This window comes from Salmo salar, chromosome ssa15 (assembly GCF_905237065.1).
Source record: "Salmo salar chromosome ssa15, Ssal_v3.1, whole genome shotgun sequence".
NCBI classification, from domain to species: Eukaryota; Metazoa; Chordata; class Actinopteri; order Salmoniformes; family Salmonidae; genus Salmo; species Salmo salar.
The window spans coordinates 67,255,515-67,283,177 of NC_059456.1; the positions used below are offsets into that span (position 1 = coordinate 67,255,515).

Below are 27,663 nucleotides of genomic sequence, written 5' to 3' on the forward strand. Positions count from 1 at the left end.
CAAATTTGAAAGTGACTGTTTTCTGGAAGCTATGCTGCGCAATTTTACCTCCATTTCCCCCCATGTGGGCCAGCCCCCTAGCAATTCGAGTTCCAGCCAATGAGAGTCAGCCCCTCATCATTTGAGTGACAGCTAGCAAGAAGCACACACAGCAGAGCGCGAGAAAGAACAATGGTGGTGCATATATCTGAACATTCAGTGCATTCAGAAAGTACTCAGACTCCTTCCCTTTTTCCACATTTTGTTACGTTACAGCCTAATTCTAAAATGGATTAAAAAAAAAATCCTCATCAATCTACACACAATACCCCATATTGACAAAGCGAAAACAGGTTGTATTTATAAAAAAAAACAGAAATACCTTATTTACATAAGTATTCAGACCGTTTCCTATGAGACTCAAAATTGAGCTCAGGTACATCCTGTTTCCATTGATCATCCTTGAGATGTTTCTACAACTTGATTGGAGTCCACCTGTGGTAAATCCAATTTATTGGACATGAATTGGTCAGGCACACACCTGTCTATATAATGTCCCACAGTTGACAGTGCATGTCAGAGAAAAAACCAAGCAATGACGTCGAAGGAATTGTCCGTAGAGCTTCATGACAGGATTTTGTCGAGGCACAGATCTGGTGAAGGTTACCAAAAAACTTCTGCAGCATTGAAGGTCCCCAAGAACACAGTGACCTCCATCATTCTTAAATGGAAGAAGTTTGGAACCACCAAGACTCTTCCTAGAGCTGGAAACTGAGCAATCGGGGGAGAAGGGCCTTGGTCAGGGAGGTGACGATGTGATAATGGTGCTGGAGGGGATGGCTTCAGTTTTTTTTACGGGCTCCTAACCAATTGTGCTATTTTGTTAGTTTTTTTTCTCGCATTGTTTGTAACTCATTTTGTACATAATGTTGCTGCTACCGTCTCTTATGACACATCAGACCAGCGATTACTCACCTCAAACTGGACAAAGATTTTTTTCTTTAATGAGTCCGACGCAAAGGATATGCTGCTTTGTTGAGACAAGGCCCAAATCCCTTCCTCCGCGTGAAGAAAATACGGAGAAAAAGGGGGAGGAAAGCGTGGTGCCTTGTAAGAATTCGCAGACGAGTAGGTAAACCATCACTACCCTCCGTATTATTGGCCAACGTGCAATCATTGGAAAAAGAACTGGACAATCTACGATCAAGACTATAATACCAACTGGACATTAAAAAATGTAATATCTTATGTTTCACTGAGACGTGTCTAAGCGACGTCACAGATAATGTAGAGCTGGCTGGCTTCTCCGTGCATCGGCAGGACAGAGCAGCTACGTCTTGTAAGACAAGGGGCGGGGGTGTGTGTCTATTTGTCAATAACTGCTGATGAGCAATGTCTAATATTAAAGAAGTCTCCAGGTATTGCTTGCCTGAGGTAGAATACCTCATGATAAGCTGTTGACCACACTATCTACCAAGAGAGTTCTCATCTATATTATTCGTATCCGTCTATTTACCACCACAAACCGATGCTGGCACTAAGATCATAAGCAAACAAGAAAATGCTCATCCAGAGGCGGCACTCCTGGTGGCCGGGGACTTTAATGCAGGCAAACTTAAATCCGTTTTACCTCATTTCTACCAGCATGTCACATGTGCAACCATAGGAGAAAAAAAACTCTAGACCTCCTCCTGATTCCAGCTTACAAGCAAAAACTAAAGCAGGAAGTACCAGTGACTCGCTCAATACGGAAGTGGTCAGATGATGTGGAAGCTACGCTACAGGGCTGTTTTGCTAGCACAGACTGGAATATGTTCCGGGACAAATAAAATTTGATTTGACCAAGAACCCGATGGTCACTCTGACAGAGCTCCAGAGTTCCTCTCTGGAGATCGGAGAACCTTCCAGAAGGACAACCATCTCTCCAGCACTCAACCAATCAGGCCTTTATAGTAGAGTGGCCAGACGGAAGCCACTCCTCAGTAAAAGGCACATGACAGTCCGCTTGGAGTTTGCCAAAAGGCACCTAAAGGACTCTCAGATCATGAGAAACAAGATTCTCTGGTCTGATGAAACCAAGACTGAACCCTTTGGCCTGAATTCCAAGCATCACGTCTGGAGGAAACCTGGCACAATCCCTACGGTGAAGCATGGTGGTGGCTGCATCATGCTGTAGGGATGTTTTTCAGTGGCATGGACTGGGAGTCTAGTCAGGATTGAGGGAAGGATGAACAGTACAAAGTACAGAGAGATCCTTGATGAAAACCAGCTCCAGAGCACTCAGGACCTCAGACTGGGGTGAAGGTTCACCTTCCAACAGGACAATGACCCTAAGCACACAGCCAAGATAACGCAAAAGTGGCTTTGGGACAAGTCTCTGAATGTCCTTGAGTGGCCCGGCCAGAGCCCGGACTTGAACCCGATTGAACATCTCTGGAGAGACCTGAAAATTGCTGTGCAGCGACGCTCCCCCTCCAACCTGACAGAGATTAAGAGGATCTGCAGAGAAGAATGGGAGAAACTCCCCAAATACAGGTGTGCCAAGCTTGTAGCGTCATACCCAAGAAGACTCGAGGCTGTAATCGCTGCCAAAGGTGCTTCGACAAAGTACTGAGTAAAGAGTCTGAATACTTATGTAAATGTGATATTTCAGTATATATTTTTTTGTTGTTGCAAAAATGTCTTAAAACCAGTTTTTGCTTTGTCATTATGGGGTATTGTGTGTAGATTGATGAGGAATTATTTTTTTTTAATCCATTTATATCATGACACAAGGCGAGACCCAGATGCAGACACAGGAGGGAGATGGTTGGAGTCTTACAATATTTATTAATCCAATAGGGTAAGGCAAGAGAATGGTCGTGGACAGGCAAAAGGGTCAAAACCAGTTCAGAGTCCAAAAGGTATCGAAGGGCAGGCAGAAACAAGGTCAGGGCAGGCAGGATGATCAGGCAGGCAGGAAAGTAGTCCAGAGTCAGGCAGGGGTCAAAACCAGGAAGACTATCAAAAAGAGAGTAGCAAAAGAAGTACGGGAAAAACACGCTGGTTGACTTGACTAACATACAAGACGAAGTGGCACAGAGAGACAGGAAACACAGGGATAAATACACTGGGGAAAATAAGCGACACCTGGAGAGGGTGGAGACAATCATAGGAACAGGTGAAACAGATCAGGGCGTGGCAATTTAGAATAAGGGGTCTGAATACTTTCTGAACACACTGTATGTGATGTAGAACACCATTTTTTAGGACAACTTTTTGGCTTGTGGCTACGTTCAGAACTACTGGCTAAAAAGTATACGAAAGTACCAGAGAATCCCATTAAGAGGCGTTAGAAGAAGACAAGAAAGAATCCATCAAATGCATTTGGTGTGTCTTCATAGTGGTCTCTGACTTGTGGTCAGACCCGTTCCTTTGGAACAAACTTCAATTTGAGAAAACAGAAAGCGGTCATAATGTATTTTTTCCACAAACTTCCTTTCTGAATTTAAAAGTAATCCAACAAGTAATCATCTAGTTTTTCTAAAGTATCTGTAATCTGATTACAATATTTTGATTACAGTGACAGTTTTTTTTGTAATCAGATTACATGTAAGTGATTACATCTTATCACTTACTCCCCAACCCTGGCTGTGTTAAAATAAATCTACTTTATTAAACCAGAGAAGTCACAATGAGATTTTCATCCCTTTTTTCATTTTTTTATGAGGAGGAAGGCCCTCAGAGGGCAACATAATGCCACACACAGAAGGTCAGTCACAGTCACAGTCACATGCTCCTCTCCATCAGTCCAAAACCAGCTCCTCAATCCCCTGTGTTACTGATCCCATTGCCTGCCGCACCCAGTGACCAGCCAAACTCATGTAATGTTGTGACATTAGGTTCACTTAAGTCTGGGAGTAGAACAACAGAATGTGACCTTAAATAGAGTGGGGCTTTACCACCCCGTCCTGGCAGGCCCACTAGGAGGTAGATACCATGACCCGGCTGCCCAGCCTGTCCTGTTGGCACACCCTGTTGTTACACAGACGCCCAACCAACAGAGGGTTAGTGTTAGAGGGGCCATAAACTGCAACAGCAAGTCAGAGGGCATTCTTGGGGACCTGGCTGGCACCTCTCTCACATGTGTTTTGTAACCTGTCTTCCCCGTAACTTGAGTATTTGCGCCAGTGTGAAGTTAATATAGTGTTTTGGTACTGTGGTTAAAGGGGCAAAATCAATGGCGTTGTGTAGAGGGTTTGATATCTGCTGCCCCTTTAATGAAATGCTCAATATCATAGGGGTATATACTGGAGTTGGAGGTCAGGCAAAGGTTTAGTCTAGTCTTGTGTCCTCTGTGCTTATTCCTCTTATACATCTGAGTGGTTATGTGTCTTGTGTGTGATGTGAGTGTGTTATTGTAAGCGAGTGTGTACTGTGTGTATATTCATCTGTGGCTCCTTCCTTCACCACATTTTACATAAGTGCTCCGCTACCGTGACAACTGTGTCCATGGAGACTTGAGGGTGTCTGGGAGGAAGTGTTTGCCTCGGAGACTCTCTTCAACCAGGAATAGAGATGAACTACAGCTGCTCTATTTGCTGCCTGCCCGCCCACTCACTCACTCCACTCTTTCCACTCCACGACATAATCTGGCTGTGTTGATGCATAAATATGTGTTGTGTGTGTGAATGCATGTTTGTACACCAATGTATGTTAATCTGTTTCTCAATGCATACTGGATGTGTGTACATGTTAGAGAGACACTGTGGCTATTCAAAGGCTGCTGGTGCTAGGCCAACATCAAATATGTTTTAAGTTAATTTTATCCATAAATCCAGCACTTAAAATAGAAACAAGAGGGAATCATATGGGCTTAATTGTAAAACCTTTGAGGATATGATGATGGTGATGGTTGGGAAGAGTTTGTGGAGTAAAGCTTGTGCACTATCAAACGTAGGTGTTTTTATATTGATAAAGGACCAGCAAATTCTTATGGATCTCTCTCTCTGTCTCTCTCTCTGTCTCTCTCTCTCTCACACACACACACACACGCCTTGGTTAACCCTCAGTGAATGTACTTCACATCACCATAACTCTGACCCACTCCTGTCTCTTCCTGTTCTCCAACCTCCCTGACTGACCAATCAGCATGTCTTCCTCATTATGCTGAGCCAATTAGATATGACATAACCGAGCCATGTATTATTAGACGTGTGACATCACCACCGTCTCTTTCATTATATAATATAACCAATTATTAGTAATCATTTAAGTGATAATGCCCGAGAAGCCGATGTTTGGAGGATGTATTGGCACGGTTGTTGTTTGGCCCGAGATCTTGGTAAACCGTTATACAACGGGTTACCAAGATATTCAAATAATGATTGACATAGTTTCATTAAAAATGTTATTTTAATTAATTTATTCATACTATTTCATCCTTCCACAAGATATAGTCCCGACACAATTCTAGGGTTGCTGGAGACACGACCCAGTCGTTCAGTCTTTTTGTTCTGTATCTATGGACCCAGTCGTTCGTTGTAAGTGTTCCATTGCCATACTGGCTGGCAACGTTCTTATCCCTTGCTTGCTAGCTAGCCGCCTACAGCTAACTTACAGTCACGTCAAAAAGTGCAGCCAGAATAACAGCAAAGTAGCTGCATTTGCATTTGTTTAAGCTGTTTTCTAGTGACATTTATTTGGACACATTCATAACAATGAGCTAATGAGGCGCGATTTCGCCTGGCATAGAAAATGTGCTCACTCGTCAGGATACTGTCGTTCAGAGGAGCTAGCCAACAACACAGCTACAGTAACACAATCACTTCAAACTGAAGCTGGAAAGACTGCAAATTAGCTGGGTTTCGTTTGACCTTTTTGTGTTTATTTTGAATAATATCCATAAAAATGGTGCCAGCTGATTCATGATTTTGACTGGATGAGAAACGCTGACTTCCTGTCTGTCTCGTCCCGACTCCCGACACCTTCATTACTATGGGACAGCAGAAGATTGAATTTGAATATTGAAACAATGTTGCAAATGTCGGAGACACAGACAGCAAGGTTTATACAAATCTCCACTGTTGAAAACGAAATGTTAGTCTAAAAGAAATGTGAGATAATGTCTTGATGCTTTTTATAGTGAAGATCAAGTTAGTAAGTTGCCTGGCTGGGCTGATGAGACAGTGGATTGCGCAATCGGATGGAACAGAGTAAATATGTAAGGATCGACGCTGGAGATGAGAAGCAGGTACAGGGAGAGCATTTAATAAACAACGGGCATGAAACAGAACAGGAACAGTGTCTGGACAGGGGAAAAATAACGACATCAATGCTGACACAGGGAACAAACTGAGGAGCAGACAGATATAGAGGGGGTAATCAACAACGTAATGGAGTCCAGGTGAGTCCAATATTGCGCAGCTGTGCGTAATGATGGTGACAGGTGTGCGTAATGAAAGGCAGCCCTCGAGCGCCAGAGAGGGAGAGCAGGAGCAGGCGTGACAGTACCCCCCCCCCCCAGGGACGCCACCCGGCGTCCCACCTGGGCGAGCCTGGTGGGCCGGCTGAAGCATGACGTGGGGTGTAAGGCATGAAATGAGAGGCCCTCGAGCGCCAGAGAGGGAGTGCGGGAGCAGGCGTGACAAAATAGGCATTTTAACGCCTGTGGTAACTTGTGGAATAGAGACCAGCTGGAATGCAATTTTAACCAATCAGCATTCAGGATTAGACCCACCCGTTGTATAAGATGGTATAACCAAGCGTGTTATTCACTATGAAGGATCACAGTGTTCACAATAACTAAGTTTCATATTTTATGTTTAGTTTATTAAATGTTTAGTATATATCTGGTTTCTCCTTTCACTATGCACTTTAATAAATGAAATGAATCAAAATGAACAAATTATTGCATTAGTCTTGACCCATATGGATGACTGGATCAAATAGCCTTGTTAATTAATACAACCCCTATCACCCAGATCAGAGGTGGACAGTGTTCAGTCATAATACTGGTTCTCATCTCAGGGCTCTGCTAGAACCCTTAGCTTTATGATTTTGTTATTATTATTATGATTATTATTATTATTATAGTAATATATACAGTACCAGTCAAAAGTTTGGACACACCTACTCATTCAAGGGTTTTTCTTTATTTTTTCTATTTTCTACATTGTAGAATAATAGTGAAGACCTCAAAACTATGAAATAACACATATGGAATCATGTAGTAACCAAAAAAGTGTTAAATCACAATATATTTTAGATTTAGATTCTTCAAAGTAGCCACCCAGTGTTAACTGGCTGAACCAACAATTCAGTACTTTCAGCACATCAATACTTATTTCAAAACAGTGATGCTGTCAATCTCTCCTCCACTCTGGACTAGGCGAGACCGACATGTATGGTATTGGCATTGGCCATACGTGCTACTCTGTTCTGGGGCAGCTGCAGCTTTTCTAGTTCATTTTTTGCAAGACCTGACCTGACATCTGGACAATAGTCAAGATGCGACAAAACCAGAGCTTGCAGGACTAGTTTGGTTGCATGTGATGTTAAAAAGCAGAGCATCTCTTTATCACAGGCAAACCTCTCCCCATCGTTACAATAATATAATCAATATGCTTTGACCAAGACAGTTTAAAATCGAATAAAACACCAAGAAGTTTACCCTTACAATTAAAAAAATAAATCACAGTCAGACACGTGGTCTTTGGACACAGGTGTGAAGTTTCACATGTTCATTTTTCACGTGTTTTTCCAGCATGAAAACATAGGATTTTTTCCCACATGATGATTTTCACCACTTCCAGCTCCATCTGGTCTCCCATCCAGGTACTCGATTAAAGGTGTTTGAAGCAGCAATCCTTAATTGAAGCATGAACAAAGTTTTCTCCCCGCCAAAGATTCGGTAAAAGCTGAGGGATGGGGCTATGGATGCGAGGACTGACCATCCTTGATATCTACATTAGAGTTTTAACCATGTTTTTAGGCTATACATTTACTTTGTTTACAAACATTGGAGTAAATGTGGAGTTTTCTTACATGTGAACCTGCAAATTAGATTTTTTTTCTTCACATTTGATTGATTTTCACATGTGATCTTGCAATTCCACATGTGAAAGTGATCCACATGTGAAACGGCAAATATGATTTTCACATGTGAACGTTTTTTAACATGTCAAACTACACATTTCTCATGTGAAATGGCAATTCACATGTGAAATGTAAGCTCAGCTTGTGAAAACAGCTATTGGACATGTGTTTTCTTGTAGGTGTAGTACTTGCTCAACAGCCACATTATTCATTTCCAGATTCAGCTGAGGTCCTGTACCTAGGGGGTGATTTGTGCCAAATACAATGCTTTTGATTTTAGATCCTTACTGACTGCAACTCTTTGTTTAGGGTTGCGGTGAATTCACTAGCTGTGGGTGCTGACATGTATTGGAAGAGTCAGCGTAAATAGACACACAGTCTTTGTTTAACGCTAGCTCCCTCACAAGTGACAGTTGTGGAGATGTCCGTCTGCCTTAAGGATGGACCATGAGGATGTCTGATTTCCGGGCTGTTGCTGCATTTGGAGATGTGCCCGTCGATCAGCAGCACTGACCTCAGGGTCGCTCACCTCCAGGCCAGTCCAGCTCTACTGTACCCTACTCTAATCCCAAAACCGATCAACCCTGCGTCTTTTAGGATATCATTTGTAGAATTGACCCCATCCAGTCCCACAGCACTCTCCCCCTCTCTCCCTCCCTCCATAGGGCAGTACAGTTTTGTAGCTGGTAGATAATAGGTTAAGATATTTACTGTGCAGAGTACTTAGCCAATGAGGGGGGAGGAGAGCAGAGTCGGATTTGTATCTAACGCCTGTTATCGTTGTTGACAAATAACAATAGGTCTGCGTGGGAGGTGAGGTGACAGAAAACCTTAAACTTATTTTCAGAAGAGGTCCTTTGCTTATTGTCTGCGCTTCCATAGAACATTCCACAACGGAGTGTTGTAACTGTGGTTCACTGTCATATCTGCCTGTATTGAGGTTTTGGATTGCTGTTTTTATAGCAAGTAGGAGGTAAATGGCTATTGGAGTGGTGCTAATGGTGGAGATGTGGGGCTCCTCTGTTCAGCAGTTGCTCTCTCTTCCCACTGTGTTCTGCTGTAGTCTGCAGCACACTGTCCACCATTCTGGCTCTTATTCATCTCATCAGTTCAATCAGTGCAGAGCTAATAAGGCCTGATTACCCCCACAGCCTGCTACTGGACTACATCAGGGCCTCAGGGTTACTTACAGTAGCGCACACACACACACACACACACACACACACACACACACACACACACACACACACACACACACACAGTGGAGGATTTAGGTATGGGCGACATGGGCAGCCGCCCAGGGCGGCATCTTGCTGGGGGCGGCATGAGGCGCCCGCACAAAAATATTCGTAATGGTGACATTTGTGCGATCGGTTTTCTAGCACTCATTTGCACGTCACATCAATGATATCATGTCACTGTGTGGGACTGTGGGTCAATTAACCTTGTCGGAGTGGGCGCCCTGATTCTAGTTTGTGAGCTAGGCAGGCTACTGCCTGGGAAGGTCTCCCACTCAGAAGTATGAGATGGGGGGGGTTTGCCTCATCCCTTGGAAGCTCGAGGAAGGGGAGTTCTTTCTCTCTTTTCCCCTTTTTTTCACAACATATGTTGCTTGTTTTCCCTGGTTGTGCAATCGTTAAGTTTTGGTTTAGTCTTGACTCTTGGTTGACAGTGTTGGGGGATGGGTAATGTATTGATGCTTGAGTGCCAAATCAACACAAATGGATAAGAAAGGTCTAACCCATCAGGTGCCCAGTTTAGGAAAAATAGGAAAGAAGAAGAGGAGAAATGTGAAAAAGATAAAGGTATGCAGCTATGTCATCTTTTTATGAGTATAATATTATGCATGTAATGAAATAAGCTAACATACATAATTGTTATACTAGCCTATATTGCTTTTGTTGCTTGCTATGCTATTGTCACGACTTCCGCCGAAGTCGGTCCCTCTCCTTGGTCGGGCGGCGTTCGGCGGCCGACGTCACCGGCCTTCTAGCCATCGCTGATCCACTTTTAATTTTCCATTTGTTTTGTCTTTGTCTTACACACCCGGTTTCAATCCCCCAATTACCTGTTCATTATTTAACCCTCTGTTCCCCCATGTTTGTTTGTGAGTGATTGTTTCTATGTAGGTAGGTCCGTTATTGTGGGCTCTGTTTTTGTATTGCATTTATTATATGTTGAGTAAAATATGGTTATTTAGTCTTATCTGCTGTCCTGCGCCTGATACACCAACTACACATAGACCTCCTGACAGCTATTACACATAGGGCGACAATATTCAGTTTTCTGTCCAACTAGCTTACATAACGCTGGATATAATTTCACACAGTGTCATCATGATAATGTGTGTAGCCTGCAGCAAAACTAGCACATTATTGATTTGGTTAACTTTCATTGAAGTGACATCATAAAGGTTTTCTGTGATTGTATTGACTAGGTCCTGAGCTCAGTAAGGGGATTTCCAATGCTGTAGGCTAACTTAAAAGACGTCTATATTATGCTGATATTTTGTATCTTTTGTGATATATTATATATAACATATAACATAAACAAAATAAATAATGCAGTGAATAATGCCCATGTGTTCTCCATTAGAAATGACTGTAGCAGCAGCCCCACCAAATCCTGCTGCTGACTGGCCTTCAGTTCTGACTGACAGAACTAGTTTGCAGAGGACCAAGTGAGGTACCACCTCACTTTGTTTTCCCAAGGAATAAGAGTGATGGAAGAAGTTACCACCACCAGTATTTCAGGAAGACCTTGGTGACTGGTGAAAAAAATCCCTAGAAGTTGGTTGGTGTATTCTGAAAGAAGCAACAGCTTCTTCTGCTGCAAACACTTTTCTAAGAAGAACATTTATTTAGCCAACTCAGGACTGACAGACTGGAAACATGCAAGTTCTTTTCTGACTTCACACGACAGCAGTCCAGAACACCAAAACTGCATGAAAACATGGAAAGAACTGGCAATGAGGATCAAAAAAGGGGAAACAATTGATTAGCATGAGATGGCACTTATGGAGGCTGAGAGGATAAGATGGAGAGAGGTGTTGACACGTCTGACTGCTATTGTGTAGTCTCTGGCAATTATAAATCTGGCACTAAGGGGACACACAGAAACACTGTACTCTCCATCAAATGGACATTTCCTCAAAGAGGTTGAATCGATGGCACAATTTGATCCAGCCATGAAAGAGCACCTTAACCGTGTCCAAAAAGGGACCTCGAGTCAAACCACCAGCTAACTTGGCCACAAAATACAGAATGAACTCATTGATTTGTTGAGCAGCAAGGTCATTTCAATAATGGTGAGTGACATCAAGCTGGCAAAATGATTCTCTATTATTCTAGATTGCACCTCAGATGTCAGCCACACTGAACAGTTGTGATTACAATTGTTTCACTGAAGGAGGAGCCCCACATAAAGGAACATTTGATGGGGTTTTTGGAGGCAGAGGAGTCCACGGGCAAACATTTGGCATCCCTGATTCTCAAAAGATTAGAGACGCTAAAAATTCCTTTTGAGGACTGCAGAGGACAGTCTTATGGTAATGGGGCCAACATGAGAGGCAAAAACAAAGGTGTCCAAGCCAGACTCCTGGAAATGAATCTAAGAGCTCTGCTTGTGCCATGTGGGGCTCACACACTGAACCTGGTTGTGGCTGATGCTGCTAAAAGTTCTGTCAATGCCACAGGTTACTTTGGCATCTTACACAAACTGTACACCTTGTTCTCAGCCTCCACACAGCGCTGGGCCATCCTGAAAAAACATGTGGACATCACTTTGGAGATGTGGACTGAGACGAGGTGGGAGAGTAAAGTTAAGAGTGTCAAGCCACTGAGGTATCAGGCAGCAGCGGTGAGAGAGGTACTGATTGAGGTGAGGGATCAAACCAAAGTGAAAAACCATGTGAAAAAGAGGCCCAGTCCTTGTCAGAGGTGGGATCATACCGCTTCAGCATCTGTACAGTGGTGTGGTATGACATCTGGAGCCAGATACAACAGGTGAGCAAGCTGATGCAGTCTCCCAGTATGCATGTGGATGTTGCAGTCAGTCTTCTCAGAAAGACAGAGAGAGGTCTCAGCAACTACAGGGCAAAAGGCTTTATGACCGCACAAACGTCAGCCAAGGATATTTGCGAGGGTATGAATGTAGAGGCCGTTCTACAACAAAAAAGGCTGAGGTCTACAAAGTCCACATTTTTCAATGTGGTTGTTGATGCTGCAACCTCAGCCCTTCAGGAAAGATTTTCCACATTGGAAAATGTGGGAGAGAAGTTTGGAGTGCTGTCAGCCTTCCAAAGTCTCTCAAATGAGGAGCTGACAGAACAATGTGAAGCCCTTAGTATGACACTGCACTATAAAGAACACTCAGACTTGGATGGCAGAGAGCTTGCACAGGAACTGAAGAACTTGCCTGACTTGCCATCGAAGTCCATGACCCTGCTTGAGCTGCTGATATTTATACACGAAAGGGAGCTCTCAGAAATGTATCCAAATTTGTGGACTGCTCTCAGAATTTGTCTTACTCTTCCAGTGAAGCAGAGAGGAGCTTTTCAAAGTTGAAGCTCATCAAATCCTACCTGAAGTCCACCATGTCACAGGAACGCCTTAGTGGCCTTGCTGTCATCAGTATTAACTATGCAATTGCTGGGCAGATTTCTTATGATGATGCAATTGATGACTTTGAGTCAAGAAAGGCAAGAAAGGTCAGGGTTTAGATGGCAGTTGTGCAATTTAGTTTGTGTGTTTCTTGTTTGAAGTGCAATAGTGTAATAATCAGGTTCTCTTCTTTATAAGTGTGTTATTCTATTTGTGTATTTTTGTGATATAGGATTTGTGCAATTTCAGTTTTATTTGTGTGTTTTTGTTAGCAATAGGGTAATAATTAAATTCTCTTTTTTATTTGTATTTATATACTACAATTTGTTTCTATTTGTATTTGTTACTTCTTTTTGATATTTATAAGTCTTATTTTTGTATATATTTTTATATTCATATAGTTTTAAAATGTTATGATTATTTATTTGTGTCGTTCCAAATATCTGAATAAAAATTACAGTTAGTGCAGAATGGTGTTTTTTGTTTTGGGGGGAGCTGAAGGGGGGGTTCGCCCAGGAAGCCATACAAGCTAGAACCACCACTGCACACACACACACACTTTATCTTTATCTCGTCATTCATCATCCTCAAAGCAAATGTCCACAATGACCCATAAATGAGATGCTATCATCACCAGAAGCCTATTGGCTACTTGCTCTAATAGTTACTGTCTCTGCTACTAACGTCACGTTGTCATCACGTGACACCGACAATTCGGGAGGTACCATGGGATCCAAGGTGGAGGTTGTTGTGGTTTGTGCTTATCCAAATGGCATTGGGTTTGTCCACTCTGATCAGCGTCAGACGCTCAGATGGCATTGGCACCAACACTCTCTGGTATGCCAACCACTCTACCACTGCTCCCAGCTGGTCCATCTAGCAGGTAATGTGTGACGCTGTCCACCCAACCCTGCAAAATGATCGATCCCAAACACACAGAAACACAGAGAAAGGGAGAGAGAGAGAGAGAGAAATAGAGAGTCAGACTGAGCAGAAAACACAGTGACCTGCCTCCCCCCCGCCTCCCCCCAGTGATAGGTAACCTGTAGGCTGCGCAGCACACACAGCTGATTATACTAAACACAGTATCTCCCTATGTTCAGTTAAGGTGAATCAATTTGATTGGCCATGTAGTTGGTGTCCCATATTCATATACAGTGTCAGTGTTATCTCTCTCTCTCACTCTCTCTCCCCCTCCCTCTCTCTCTCTCTCTCTCTCCCTGCCTGCCTCCAGCCCATACACCCAAAGTTCAAAAGAGGACACCTCAGATACTTTGACTACCTGTCCGGATTGGGGTCAATTCAGCTTTAATTTCAAACAATTCACTTAATGGATTGATTGAATTGAAAAATCAACTGACCCCAACCCCAATACCTTTTCAGGATTACCCAGTAGTGGGCTCCACCTCTTTCCATCTGCAGACAGACAGGCATTGGTCTGGGTGTTTAAATCTGTCAACACCATTTTGCCATGTTGAGTGATTGATATATTTGATGGGATGGTAGATTATTCTGAGTACATGGCTGGACCATGATGAGTGATCTGAGCAGCTCAGGCCTGGGGGTGGGTGGGTGACAGACAGGATTACAGTGAAAAGAGGAGCACACCGTCTTACACTGCTGCTCTTCTTCCTCCAGTCTTTCTCTCTCTCTCTACTCCATCTCGCATTCACTGTTTTTTTCTCTCACTATTGGTCTGCCTTCACTCTTTCTATGTCTCTTTCTCACACTTACGCATATACTTTCTCACTCTCCCTCAGTCTCTCACTTGTCCTTGAGAAATGACACTTATGGAAGCCATTTATTGATGGAAAGCGGCATTCTGCTGTTCTGGTCACTGGGCTATGGACTGTATGCTAGGAGAGCTCCCTCTCCTTCCATATCAAAAGACAAACACCCTGCACTGATAGCCAACAAGACTACAGAGATAAAGAACACTGATGGAATTGTGTAGAGAGACACACACACTTATCCAATGGCTCTGTTATCCTCCATTGAAAGTATATTAACAGTCCCTTTTCATTAGTTTGTTGTACAGGAATCTTTTAGAAAATAGTTTCCAGCATCAATCATTCAGATGTTGTATGACAAGGACTGAATGTTTTATTTGAGTCCTCAGTTTAATTTAGATTGGTTTATTTGGATGCAGCAGAGAAGTTTGAGTTCAGAGAGAGTTCACTGAGAGAGTTGGCTCTGTGTTCCTTCTTCATGTCTCATGGGTACAACACTCAGGACTCCACCTGTCAGATAAAGACTACAGGCACTATTTAACCTAACTAAAAAATAAATAAACATTATTTGTGTGCTGCATGTTTACATGTTCACTCACATCTACTGTACAGTAGGTACTAAATAAAATTGTTACATTGAGACAAAATGAAACATATCTTAAATGCATATACACTGAGTGTACAAAACACATTCTTTGCCCTCAGAACAGCCTCAATTCGTCGGGGCATGGACTATACAAGGTCTTGCTGGCCCATGTTGACTCCAATGCTTCCCACAGTTGTGTCAAGTTGGCTGGATGTCCTTTGGGTGGTGGAACAATCTTGATACACACAGGAAACTGTTGAGTGTGAAAAACCCAGAAGTGTTGCAGTTCTAGTTACAAAACCACTGTTTCTGGCACCTACTACCATACCCTGTTCAAAGGCACTTAAATCTTTTGTCTTGCCCATTCAGCTTCTGAATGGCACACATACACAATCCATGTCTCAATTGTCTCAAGGCTTAGAAATCCTTCTTTAACCTGTCTCCTCCCCTTCATCTACACTGATTGAAGTGGATTTAACAGGTGACCTCAATAAGGGTTCATAGCTTTCACCTGGATTCACCTGGTCAGTCTATGTCATGGGAAGAGCAAGTGTTCTTAATGTTTGGTACACTCAGTGTAGATTGTTCCCTATGAGAACCCGTAATACCAACCCACAGTGAGTGTGATGTATTCTTTGCTGAGTAGGACGTAGCCTACTGAGTATTAAGACTAATGAGGGCCAGCCTCAGACTATTCAAAAGCATCACAGAGACTTTGATTAGTGGACTGGATCAACGACTTGAGTTTGGGGTTGGACCCAAACGTGGGGATTTAATGCTTATGGTCTACCAGTCCATAAGTCAAAAGTCATTGAAGTATTCCTTTGGCAGTGGTTTGGTTCATGCCTCTCTCATCCCGTGATTTGGTCAGTCACAGTGGCTGCTAGGGTCCTGTTTCTGACATATTACAGGATAATATTCCCCTCTACCCATTGATGAATGATGGGATTTACAGTATATACACACTTTTCCAAGTGTTCAAAGTGCTTTACATTGTATAAGGGAAACAGCTCATCCACTACCAATGGATGAAGAGTTCAACCTCTTGTTACCCCCTCATCATCACTTGGCTCTGGCTCTCTCACACTGGATCTGGTCTCACACTGGATCTGGTCTCACTATCAGGTTTCAGGTAAGACCCAAGTGCAGACTGTGTTGAAGTAACAATGTTTATTGCAACAACAGGGGCAGGCAAACGACAGGTCAAGGCAGGCAGGGGTTGATAATCCAGAGTAGTGGGGCCAAGGTACAGGACGGCAGGCAGGCTCAGGGTCAGGTCAGGCAGAAATCCAGAATAGGGGCACAGGCACAGAATGGCAGGCAGGCTCAGAGTCAGGACAGGCAAGAGTCAAAACCAGGAGGACAAGAAAAAGAGAGACTGGGGAAAAGCAGGCGCTGAGACAAAACGCTGGTTCACTTGAACAAACAAGACAAACTGGCACTGACAGACAGAAAACACAGGTATAAATACCCAGGGGATAAGTGGGGAAGATGGGCGACACCTGGAGGGGGGTGGAGACAAGCACAAGAACAGGTGAAACAGATCAGGGCGTGACACTTACACTGGAACTGTTCTCACACTGGAACTGTTCTCACACTGGAACTGTTCTCACACTGGAACTGTTCTCACACTGGAACTGTTCTCACACTGGAACTGTTCTCACACTGGAACTGTTCTCACACTGGAACTGTTCTCACACTGGAACTGTTCTGTTTGATCATGCTCTATCAGCTTTCAGGTCCAGTTCTGGCTGTTGTGTTTGTGTTCCCATCTTTAGCTGTTCCATTAGTCACTAATAGCGGATGTTCCATATTCTTAGCTGTTCCACTCCCTCCCTGACGTTCTATTAGCTGATGTTCCATCTGTCGGCTGTCTGTTCACAATGGCTGTCTAATGGAGAGATGCTGCTCTTCTCCTCCCTCCGCTGAATACGCGCATTCTGTCTCTATTGTCACTTGGCTGCAATCGCTCCTCTTCAGGCCTAGCTTCTGCGCACTCGCGTACACACACGCAAACACACACTCACACACACACACAGTGACTTAAGGTCACAAAGGCAGCAGCGCGGCGGACATGGCCTCCGTTGCTGCCACAGCGTCAGAGCTTGGCTAAGTGCTTCCATTCAGACGTGATTATTACTGTAAAGAGAGAGTGGGCAGGTCTGCTTTGAAAAAGGGGCCATTTTAGACCAAAGCAAACAAAGGGGAGATGAGTGAGGAAGGGGACACACATTCAAGCAGTTTAAATGTGTGCGTTCATGGGCTTTTATCAGTGTGAGGCAGCTAGCGTCGTCACTTGGAGATGCTGGGCCGTCATCAGACTACTGGAGACTGTGTCTGTTGTATACTTATGTTCTGGATGTGTGGCGGCTGACCTTTATTTACAAGCACTACTTAGGCTTCTCATTATAGGTAGTCTTTGAAGAGGTAGGGTTTAAGATGGGCAGGGACTCTGTTGTCCTAGCTTCAGGGGGAAGCTGATTCCACCATTGGGGTGCTAGGACAGAGAAGAGCTTGGACTGGGCTGAGTGGGAACTGCCCTCCCGTAGGGGTGGGAGGGCCATGAGAGCTGAGGTGGCAGAACGGAGTGCTCATGTTGGGGGTGTAAGGTTTGAGCATAGCCTGAAGGTAGGGGAGGGGCAGTTCCCCTTGCAGCTCCGTAGGCAAGCACCATGGTCTTGTAGTGGATGCGAGCTTTAACTGGAAGTCAGTGGAGTCTGCAGGGTGACATGGGAGAACTTGAACACCAGGCGGGCTGCGACGTTCTGGGTAAATTGGAGGGGTTTGATGGCACAAGCAGGGAGCCCAGCCAACAGAGAGTTGCAGTAGTCTGGATGGGAGATGACAAGAGTCTGGATTAGGACCGGCGCTGCTTCCTGTCTGAGTAAGGGTCTTACTTTACAGATGTTGTAGAGCATGAACCTGCAGGAGTGAGTCACTGCGTTGATGTTTGCAGAGAACGACAGGGTGTTGTCCAGGGTCACGCCAAGGTTCTTTGCACTCTGGGAGGGGGACACCATTGACTTGTCAACCGTGACCAAAAAGCTTGCTTGTTTCGTTATAAAACAGTTTTTCCTATCCATTCGTTAGACAGTCCCTACGTTGTTGTCCCATTAGCATCCTAACAGGTCAAGCTGTTCTATCTCTGTATTACTCTACATTAGCTAATCCCTGTGTGAAAATGTCTGCTGTCTGTCTGGCTGCATTACGTCCTGTACTGTACTGAATCAACACGGAGGCCAGAAACAGAGTCTGAGGCTGACTGTCTGGCTTAATGGCTCTTTAAAGCCTGCTGCTGAATCACAAAGCAGAGGCCTTGAATGATGTAGGAATCTCTGCCAGATACAGGGATATGCTCTCTGATCGGTATTAAAAGTCAAACTCATGCTGTTACCCTGGTAACGTTTGCATTACGCAACGAACGGGAGATGACAGTTTTTGAATGTTGACTTTATGCTCCTTCGATTAATTCACTGAGATGTGGGTTGTTGGTGGGGAAAAGTGTTGCTTTGCTTGCAGGCTGTGCTGATAGTGTTGACAAGTCACAGCATCGTAGGGATCTGGTGTATTGTGCTGTCTTTTGGATCTGAAATACGTGTGTTTTGTGCCCACAATTCTTTGTATACAGAGGTGTATTCTGACCACAGGCTTGTTTATAAGTGAGATCGAATGCTTTCCCAGACCACAGCAGGTTGGTTTTTAAAAAGAGAATGCCAATGTGTCGACCCAAAACAACTTTTCTCAGGTGTGAACAACCTGAAGACCAAGTAGAGGAATTGAGTAATTCAGAGGCTCTCCTCTCCTCAGGATTACACAAATCAGGCTGCTTTGTTCAGGCTATTCCTCCCCGCCGCACTAATCCAGACCTCACGTCCTGTCACCTTCTAATCGTCCGTCTGTGTGGCTCTGCACCACCAGGCATGATGGGAAAAAATAGAGATTATGATCATCAATCATCCAATGAATTACATGAATGTTGTTTTCCCAGACCTTTTATCTGTCTACCTGGATTAGCAACCTGTTCTCTCTGTCACTTTCTTTCTTTCTTTTCCCCACATCTCTGTCTGTTGTTTCTGGCATATTCTATCCGCCACCACTGTAACTGAATCCTCATCATTGATCAAATCCCTGGTCAGGGCCAGGTGTTGGTGAATGATGATCTCCCCGGCACAGTTTAAACCTGTTGGCTCTACCATTACTGCCTGCTTGCTGCACAATGAACCAATCAGACTTCTTCTTCTTGAAGAGTGTTTGTTGTTGTATTTATTATTCACATCCTTGATGTTTAATGGCCCTCTCTCTCTCTCTCGCTCTCTCTCTCCTTCCCCCTCTCTTTCCCTCCCTCCCCACAGGAAACAGTAGAATATGCCTTCCTAATCATCTTTACTATAGAGACCTTTCTGAAGATCATAGCGTATGGTTTAGTCATGCACCAGAACTCCTACGTAAGAAATGGATGGAACATGCTGGATTTTGTCATTGTCATAGTAGGGTGAGTACCACCACTGTTTAAATCAATGGCTCTCCCAAGACAGAGTAATTCACACACACACACACACACACACACACACACACACACACACACACACACACACACACACACACACACACACACACACACACACACACACACACACACACACACACACACACACACACACACACACATATGACTAAGTATTCCAGTTCCTACTGATGCCAAGGTACATCATTACAGCCCAGTCTGGACCGATGAAGGTGCACTCAAGAAAAAAAGATATCCTTAAGGGTTGCAAAAAGGTTATTGAACCCACTTCTTATAAAAAATACTTACAGATGCCGTATCTTAATTTGATCATTATTTGTGTATTCAAGGTTTAAAAAGGCTCCTAAAGTTAGTAATATCCATTTAAAAATGTCAGACTTGATTTGCCCCAAAGAAAAATGTATCAACCCCTACAAAAATGTCCATTAATTATAATACACCTAACAATTTGCATTTCCTATTGTGGCAGGATTATTTTCCTGCTGTGTGAAACTGGCTCAAATTACGATACATTATCTGTAAAGAAAAAAGAAAAGAAAAAACTGCCATAATGCCGTGTCCTATGTCACCTCTGGTCTGAGTGCTTGGTGAAGGGCATTCTGCTCATTCTTTCCTCTCATTTTGGTGCCTTTCTGTTCTTCCTCTGTCAACCATGGTTACCTGCAAGGAAACACGTGCTGTCATCATTGCTTTGCACAAGAAGGGCTTCACAGGCAAGGATATTGCTGCCAGTAAGATTGCACCTAAATCAACCATTTATCGGATCATCAAGAACTTCAAGGATAGCGGTTCAATTGTTGTGAAGAAGGCTTCAGGGCGTCCAAGAAAGTCCAGCGAGCGTTAGGACCGTCTCCTAAAGTTGATTCAGCTGCGGGATCGGGGCACCACCAGTACAGAGCTTGCTCTGGAATGGCAGCAGGCAGGTGTGAGTGCATCTGCACACACAGTGAGGTGAAGACTTTTGGAGGATGGCCTGGTGTCAAGAAGGGCAGCAATGAAGCCACTTCTCTCCAGGAAAAACATCAGGGACAGACTGATATTCTGCAAAAGGTACAGGGATTGGACTGCTGAGGACTGGGGTAAAGTCATTTTCTCTGATGAATCCCCTTTACGATTGTTTGGGGCATCCGGATAAAAGCTTGTCTGAAGAAGACAAGGTGAGCGCTACCACCCGTCCTGTGTCATGCCAATAGTAAAGCATCCTTAGACCATTCATGTGTGGGGTTGCTTCTCAGCCAAGGGAGTGGGCTCACTCACAATTTTGCCTAAGAACACAGCCATGAATAAAGAATGGTACCAACACATCCTCCGAGAGCAACTTCTCCCAACCATCCAGGAACAGTTTGGTGACGAACAATGCCTTTTCCAGCATGATGGAGCACCTTGCCATAAGGCAAAGTGATAACTAAGTGGCTCGGGGAACAAAACATCGTTATTTTGGGTCCATGGCCAGGAAACTCCCCAGACCTTAATCCCATTGAGAATTTATGGTCAATCCTCAAGAGGCGGGTGGACAAACAAAACCCCACAAATTCTGACAAACTCTAAGCATTGATTATGCAAGAATGGACTGCCATCAGTCAGGATGTGGCCCAGAAGTTAATTGACAGCATGCCAGGGCGGATTGCAGAGGTCTTGAAAAAGAAGGGTCAACACTGCAAATATTCACTCTTTGCATCAACTTCATGTAATTGTCAATAAAAGCCTTTGACACTTATGAAATGCTTGTAATTATACTTCAGTTTTCCATAGTAACATCTGACAAAATTATCTGAAGACACTGAAGCAGCAAAACTTGTGGAAATTAACATTTGTGTCATTCTCAAAACGTTTGGCCACGACTGTAGTGTCTGTCTAAAACACACATTTCATAGCGGTAGGCGCAATGTTGTTTTTACGTGTGTTTTTATTCAATTCAAACGCACACACACGCTACAGTATGGCCCAGAAAAGACCACTAAGATAAATCAGAGCTCTGTCACCAGAGAGCTCAGAAAGCCTTATGACTCAGGGCTGTATTTTACGATGATGTCATCTGTATCTCTGTGTGTGATCTCTGTGATCTCTCTCTCCCCTCCCTCTTTCCTCCCTCTCTCTCCCTCTCTCCCTCACTCCGCAGGTTGTTCAGTGTGGTTCTGGAGGTGATAACCAAAGAGGGTGATGCCGGGGGCCAGGGGGGTAAACCGGGAGGCTTCGACGTCAAGGCCCTCCGAGCGTTCCGGGTGCTCCGCCCCCTCCGCCTTGTCTCAGGAGTACCCAGTGAGTCGCCATGGCACCAGAGCATTTAATGAGTTCCTCATAATATACTGAATGGATATATTAAATGGATGTCCTCATAGCTTTACACTGTCCCTGCTTCCATCTTGTGTGTGTGTGTGTGTGTGTGTGTGTGTGTGTGTGTGTGTGTGTGTGTGTGTGTGTGTGTGTGTGTGTGTGTGTGTGTGTGTGTGTGTGTGTCTGTCTGTCTGACCCTTCTCTCTCCATGTCTCTAGGTTTACAGGTAGTGTTGAACTCCATCATTAAAGCCATGGTTCCTCTGCTCCACATCGCTCTGCTCGTCCTCTTCGTCATCATCATCTACGCCATCATCGGCCTTGAACTCTTCATCGGCAAGATGCACGCCACCTGCTACCTGGTGGGCACCGGTAAGGGCATGCGTCCCATAACCGGCCTGTCTCGGTCCATTACTTGAAGTTAAACTTTTCCCAGCTTTTGATGCATATCAGTACTGCATAAAAAGACAGGCTTAGGTTACAGATGCCCCCCCCTGCTGTGCGTCTCTGTAGTACGTGCAAGTATAACCCCCATTAAAAAACACTAGGCTCAATCCGTTTTTGACGAATGTGAATTATCTGTCTGTACAGACCCTGAGATTCCAGTTACTCACAGGTTGGAATCAGTTTGTTTCCATATATCAACGATCTCTGCTGACAGTCATGACCCTTATTCTAGTACTTACCCCTGAATATCAATGAATATACAATAAATGTCACTTACAGTCAATCAGAGGGATCTGTATGAAACATGAAAGCTAGATGACGTTGTTCCATTACTCCTGTGTTACTCGTCTACAATAAGGTGGTCTTATAGCGGGGAGCTTATGGGCTGCATGACGTAAGTGTGTACGTATTGCCCTCTCTCTCTCTTTGTTGGCTTGTTTGGTTACATCCTTGTGGTGGTTGAGAAGCAGCAGTGCAGTTCAGGGCAGACTAGACCCAGATCTCTGCTTGCTGTAATCCGAGCCTCTACGCTGATGTTTGCCCTTGAGAAAAGCCCTTAGCTGGGGCTCAGGCCACATCTCATTATCATACTATAGGAAGAGATTATGGATGTAGGGAGATGTCAGTTGCCCTGGATAAGTGGAACTGCAGGGGGGGAATTTGTGTGATTATGAATGTAATTTACAATGGCTTGCGAAAGTATTCATTCCCCTAGTAATTTTTCATATTTTCTTGCCTTACAACCTGGAATTGAAATGGATTTTTGGGGGGGTTGTGTCATTTGATTTACACAACATGTCTACCACTTTGAAGATACAAAATATTTTTTATTGTGAAACAAACAAGAAATAAGACAAAAAAACAGAACTTGAGCATGCATAACTATTCACCCTTCCAAACTCAATACTTTGTAGAGCCACCTTTTGCAGCAATTAAACCTGTACGTCTCTTGGGGTATGTATCTATAAGCTTGGCACATCTAGCCACGGGGATTTTTGCCCATTCTTCAAGGCAAAACTGCTCCAGCTCCTTCAAGTTGGATGGGTTCCGCTGGTGTACAGCAATCTTTAAGTCATACCACAGATTCTCAATTGAATTGATGTCTGGGCTTTGACTAGGCCATTCCAAGACATTTAAATGTTTCCCCTTAAACCACTCGAGTGTTGCTTTAGCAGTATGCTTAGGGTCATTGTCCTGCTGGAAGGTGAACCTCCATCCATGTCTCAGATCTCTGGAAGACTGAAACAGGTTTCCCTGAAGAATTTCCCTGTATTTAGCGCCATCCATCATTCCTTCAATTCTGACCAGTTTTCCAGGCCCTGCCGATGAAAAACATCCCCACAGCATGATGCTGCCACCACTATGCTTCACTGTGGGAATGGTGTTCTCGGGGTGATGAGAGGTGTTGGGTTTGCGCCAGACATAGCTTTTTCATTGATGGCCAAAAAGCTCAATTTTAGTCTCATCTGACCAGAGTACCTTTTCCATATGTTTGGGGAGTCTCCCACATGCCTTTTGGCGAACACCAAACATGTTTGCTTATATTTTTCTGCCCACTCTTCCGTAAAGCCCAGCTCTGTGGAGTGTACGGCTTAAAGTGGTCCTATGCTTTACAACTCCTTCAGGGTTATCTTTGGTCTTTTTGTTGCCTCTCTGATTAATGCCCTCCTTGCCTGGTCTGTGAGTTGTGGTGGGTGGCTCTCTCTTGGCAGGTTTGTTGTGGTGCCATATTCTTTCCATTTTTTTAATAATAGATTTAATGGTGCTTCGTGGGATGTTCAAAGTTTCTGATATTTTTTTATAACCCAACCCTGATCTGTACTTCTCCACAACTTTGTCCCTGACCTGTTTGGAGAGCTCATTGGTCTTCATAGTGCCCTTTGCTTAGTGGTGTTGCAGACTCTGGGGCCTTTCAGAACCGGTGTATATATACTGAGATCATGTGACAGATCATGTGACACTTAGATTGCACACAGGTGGACTTTATTTAACTAATTATGTGACTTCTGAAGGTAATTGGTTGCATAAGATCTTATTTAGGGGCTTCATAGCAAAGGGAGTGAATACATATGTACGCACCACTTTTCTGTTTTTTTTGTTCGTGTTTTCTAAACCAAAAACATTTTTTTTCATTTCACTTTACCAATTTGGACTATTACATGAAATCCAAATAAAAATCTATTTAAATTACAGGTTGTAATGCAACAAAATAGGAAAAACGCCAAGGGGGTGAATACTTTTGCAAGGCACTGTATATGCAACATCAGCAGGGAATTAGGGACTGTGGCGTGTGATGGCGGGGGTGCGTGTGTGTGTGTGAGAGAGAGACAGAGAGCCTCTGATGAGCTAGTGTGCTATGAGAATTATGTGTTAACACTGTACACTATACCTATAGAATGTGTATCTGTAAACAAGAGTATGTAAGCAAAACTGCATAAAGCCACACTTTTCTGTGCGTCCCAGTGCCTTTTTACACCACATGATGTATTTGATATTCTCATATGACAAACACACTCTGATATCATGCATCATTGTTTACCAAGTTATTTTCTTTATCCTGCCTTTACCATTCTCTCCCTTTCTCTATATGCACTAAAGGTATTCTGGCAGAGGAGGAGCCTGTTCCATGTGCGGTGTCAGGCCATGGGCGCCAGTGCAGGATAAATGGGACTGTGTGTAGGGAAGGATGGCACGGCCCCAATGGTGGCATCACCAACTTTGACAACTTCCTGTTTGCCATGCTCACTGTTTTCCAGTGTATCACCATGGAGGGCTGGACTGATGTTCTGTACTGGGTGAGGCTGCTTTATGAACAACACCCAGCTAGCAACTAGCAAGCTATCTCTACTTACAGTAACACAGAAGTTTCAACAATGTTAGCTTAGCTTCATCGCTATCACTGGATGAGCTCCACTCAAATCCAACTTGCAGAAATAATGTACACAAACATACTCCCCCTCCCCTCTCTGACCTCCCACCTATCTCTCCCTCTCTCCTTAACCTGTGTCTGTACCCTACCTCTCTGCCCAATCTCTACCTCCCTTTCTCTTTCCTCTGCTTATCTCTCCCTCTCTTCTTAAATTATCCCACCCCCTGCGTCTCTACTCCATCTCTCCCTCCTTTTCTCTCTCCGCCAAATGACTCTCCCTCCCTCCCTCTCGGTACTGTCCTCTCTTCTTGTTCATGTACCAGTTACTATGGTGATGCCGTGCTAATGAAGCCATGAATGGGGTGAAGGTGACATTGGAAGTGGAAGAGAGATGCAGCCACTCGACAGACATGAAAGGGATTGAGAGGGAACTGAACACGGAGGAGGAATGGGGAGATGAGATTGGCAGTTATCCACCTCATGTTCGAAGGTTTTTAAAACACGGAAGAGAAATGCGGAAACTATGGGTACAACTTCCCCCGCAGTCGTGCATTATCATAATTCATATGCGCGCCACTAGAAATCCTGTCAATAGCATATTTCTGCATCCATTTTGTTAATGGAATCAACAACTGCAATAATACTACTAATACAACTTAAGACTGGGATGGATCCCCAAAGTATAAAGTGGAAGTATTCCCAAAGTCAATTTATGAGAGGAGATGGACAAACAGTACCCCGCCCAGAAGGACTCATCACTGGCTGGGATACTGATATGAAACCGTCTGTGGCCGTCCATAAAGTCAGCCAAAATATATGCATATATCATTGACTCTCTTGCTGTTGATGATCAGGCTATGGAAAATCTTAAAAAGCTCAGAAGCCTACCAGTATCTAAACAGCGATAAAGTTGGGACTGTTCTGGCAAAGTCCTTCAGAGACGAAGATAAGTGGATCTTCCGCGAAGCCGATGTCGAGCCGAGCCAGTCTGAGGAGCCAATCCCACCAAGCATGGGTGCTAGCTAGCATGGAGGGAGAAGTACTGACTGCTGGTTTCACCTGCATTGCGGTTTAGGGGAAATCCTGTTGCCATGCCACCGCGATATGTGGAAGGTGAGATGAATACCACACTAGCTAGTTAGTGGTAGCTATCTATTTCCCCCTTGTTCCCGTATGTTCGGATGCAGGACACACATTTCACTCATTTACTTCCCAAACTCATCTGAACTACACCTACGGGAAGTCTCGTGGGACCTTCCGCAAATAAACACTGCACATGATGGAACTTTAACATGCCGGGAATGCATGGCTTTCTATGAAATGTTTGTGAAGGTCAACACACACCAGGAAAGACTAGAGGAGGAGACGAGAATGCAGGCTTTGTCCGAGGTCTGGTGTGACGCAAGGAAGGTTCAGCAAAGAAAGTGCCTGTGCTGGATACATTTGTACTCGGTCTCGGACAGTGAGGACTTGTAATTTCCTCCCGAGACCAGCTGAGTAAAAAATTATTATTATTTATTTTGTTTATGTTATGCAGGGATGCACACATAAACACATGTGCGTGTACCCACGCACACACACACACACACACCTGCGCACATATACACCTGAAGAATCCTGCTGGTGTCACGGGTGTCGTAGGGTTTAGACCAAGACGCAGCAGGAAAATGTATACTCATCTTCTTTTATTAAAGGACAAAGGAGGAAAACCAAAAACGTATACAAAAAACACGACGACAAAGAACAGGCCGGTAAGGCACAAAGCTATACACAGCAACAATCTCCCACAAAATCCCATGACAAAAACACTCCTAAATATAGGACCTTCAATCAGAGGCAACGATAGACAGCTGCCTCCAATTGAAGGCCCCAATCCCCATTACCAAAACATAGAAATACAAACACCTAGACAGAACATAGAACAATAACCAAAACCCTGGACTAATAAATCAAATACCCCTCTACCTAAATACATAGCCCGAACCATATAAACCAAAGACCCCCTCTACATGAACACATACACAAACACACCCTGAACCACATAAAACAAATACCGCCTGCCACGTCCTGACCAAACTACAAGAACAAATAACCCCTTTACTGGTCAGGACGTGACAGCTGGGGAGAAGCAAATGGTTCTTCATCCTCATCCTTAGGCTCAGACAACATTTGTGAAGACACCTGTGTGGCTGAGGAGGTGGATGGCTCATCATTCTGTCCAGTGCCAGAGGGTGCGCCAAAATATTTCAGAAGTGCCCCTGAATTTGCATTGAAATACATGAACATACTTTGGTACGAAAAGTGCAAATCAATCCCAGAACAACAGCAAAGGACCTTGTGAAGATGCTGGAGGAAACAGGTACAAAAGTATCTATATCCACAGTAAAACAAGTCCTATATCGACATAACCTGAAAGGCCGCTCAGCAAGGAAGAAGCCACTGCTCCAAAACCGCCACAAAAAAAGCCAGACTACGGTTTGCAACTGCACATGGGGACAAAGATCGTACTTTTTGGAGAAATGTCCTCTGGTCTGATGAAACAAAAATAGAATTGTTTGGCCATAATGACAATTGTTA

General features: G+C 44.0%; 1 protein-coding gene across 6 annotated transcripts in view; it reads left to right on the forward strand.

The window, feature by feature from the left end:
• Nucleotides 1-27,663, forward strand: part of LOC106571974 (voltage-dependent L-type calcium channel subunit alpha-1D) — an 86,252-nt gene that overhangs the window by 11,803 nt on the left and 46,786 nt on the right. For all 6 annotated transcript variants that reach the window (XM_045695964.1, XM_045695968.1, XM_045695966.1 and 3 more), the window contains exons 4-7: nt 19,325-19,464; nt 21,617-21,756; nt 21,990-22,142; nt 24,816-25,012. In XM_045695964.1, the coding sequence (XP_045551920.1) occupies nt 19,325-19,464; nt 21,617-21,756; nt 21,990-22,142; nt 24,816-25,012 (630 nt within the window). The remainder of the gene's footprint in view (nt 1-19,324; nt 19,465-21,616; nt 21,757-21,989; nt 22,143-24,815; nt 25,013-27,663) is intronic.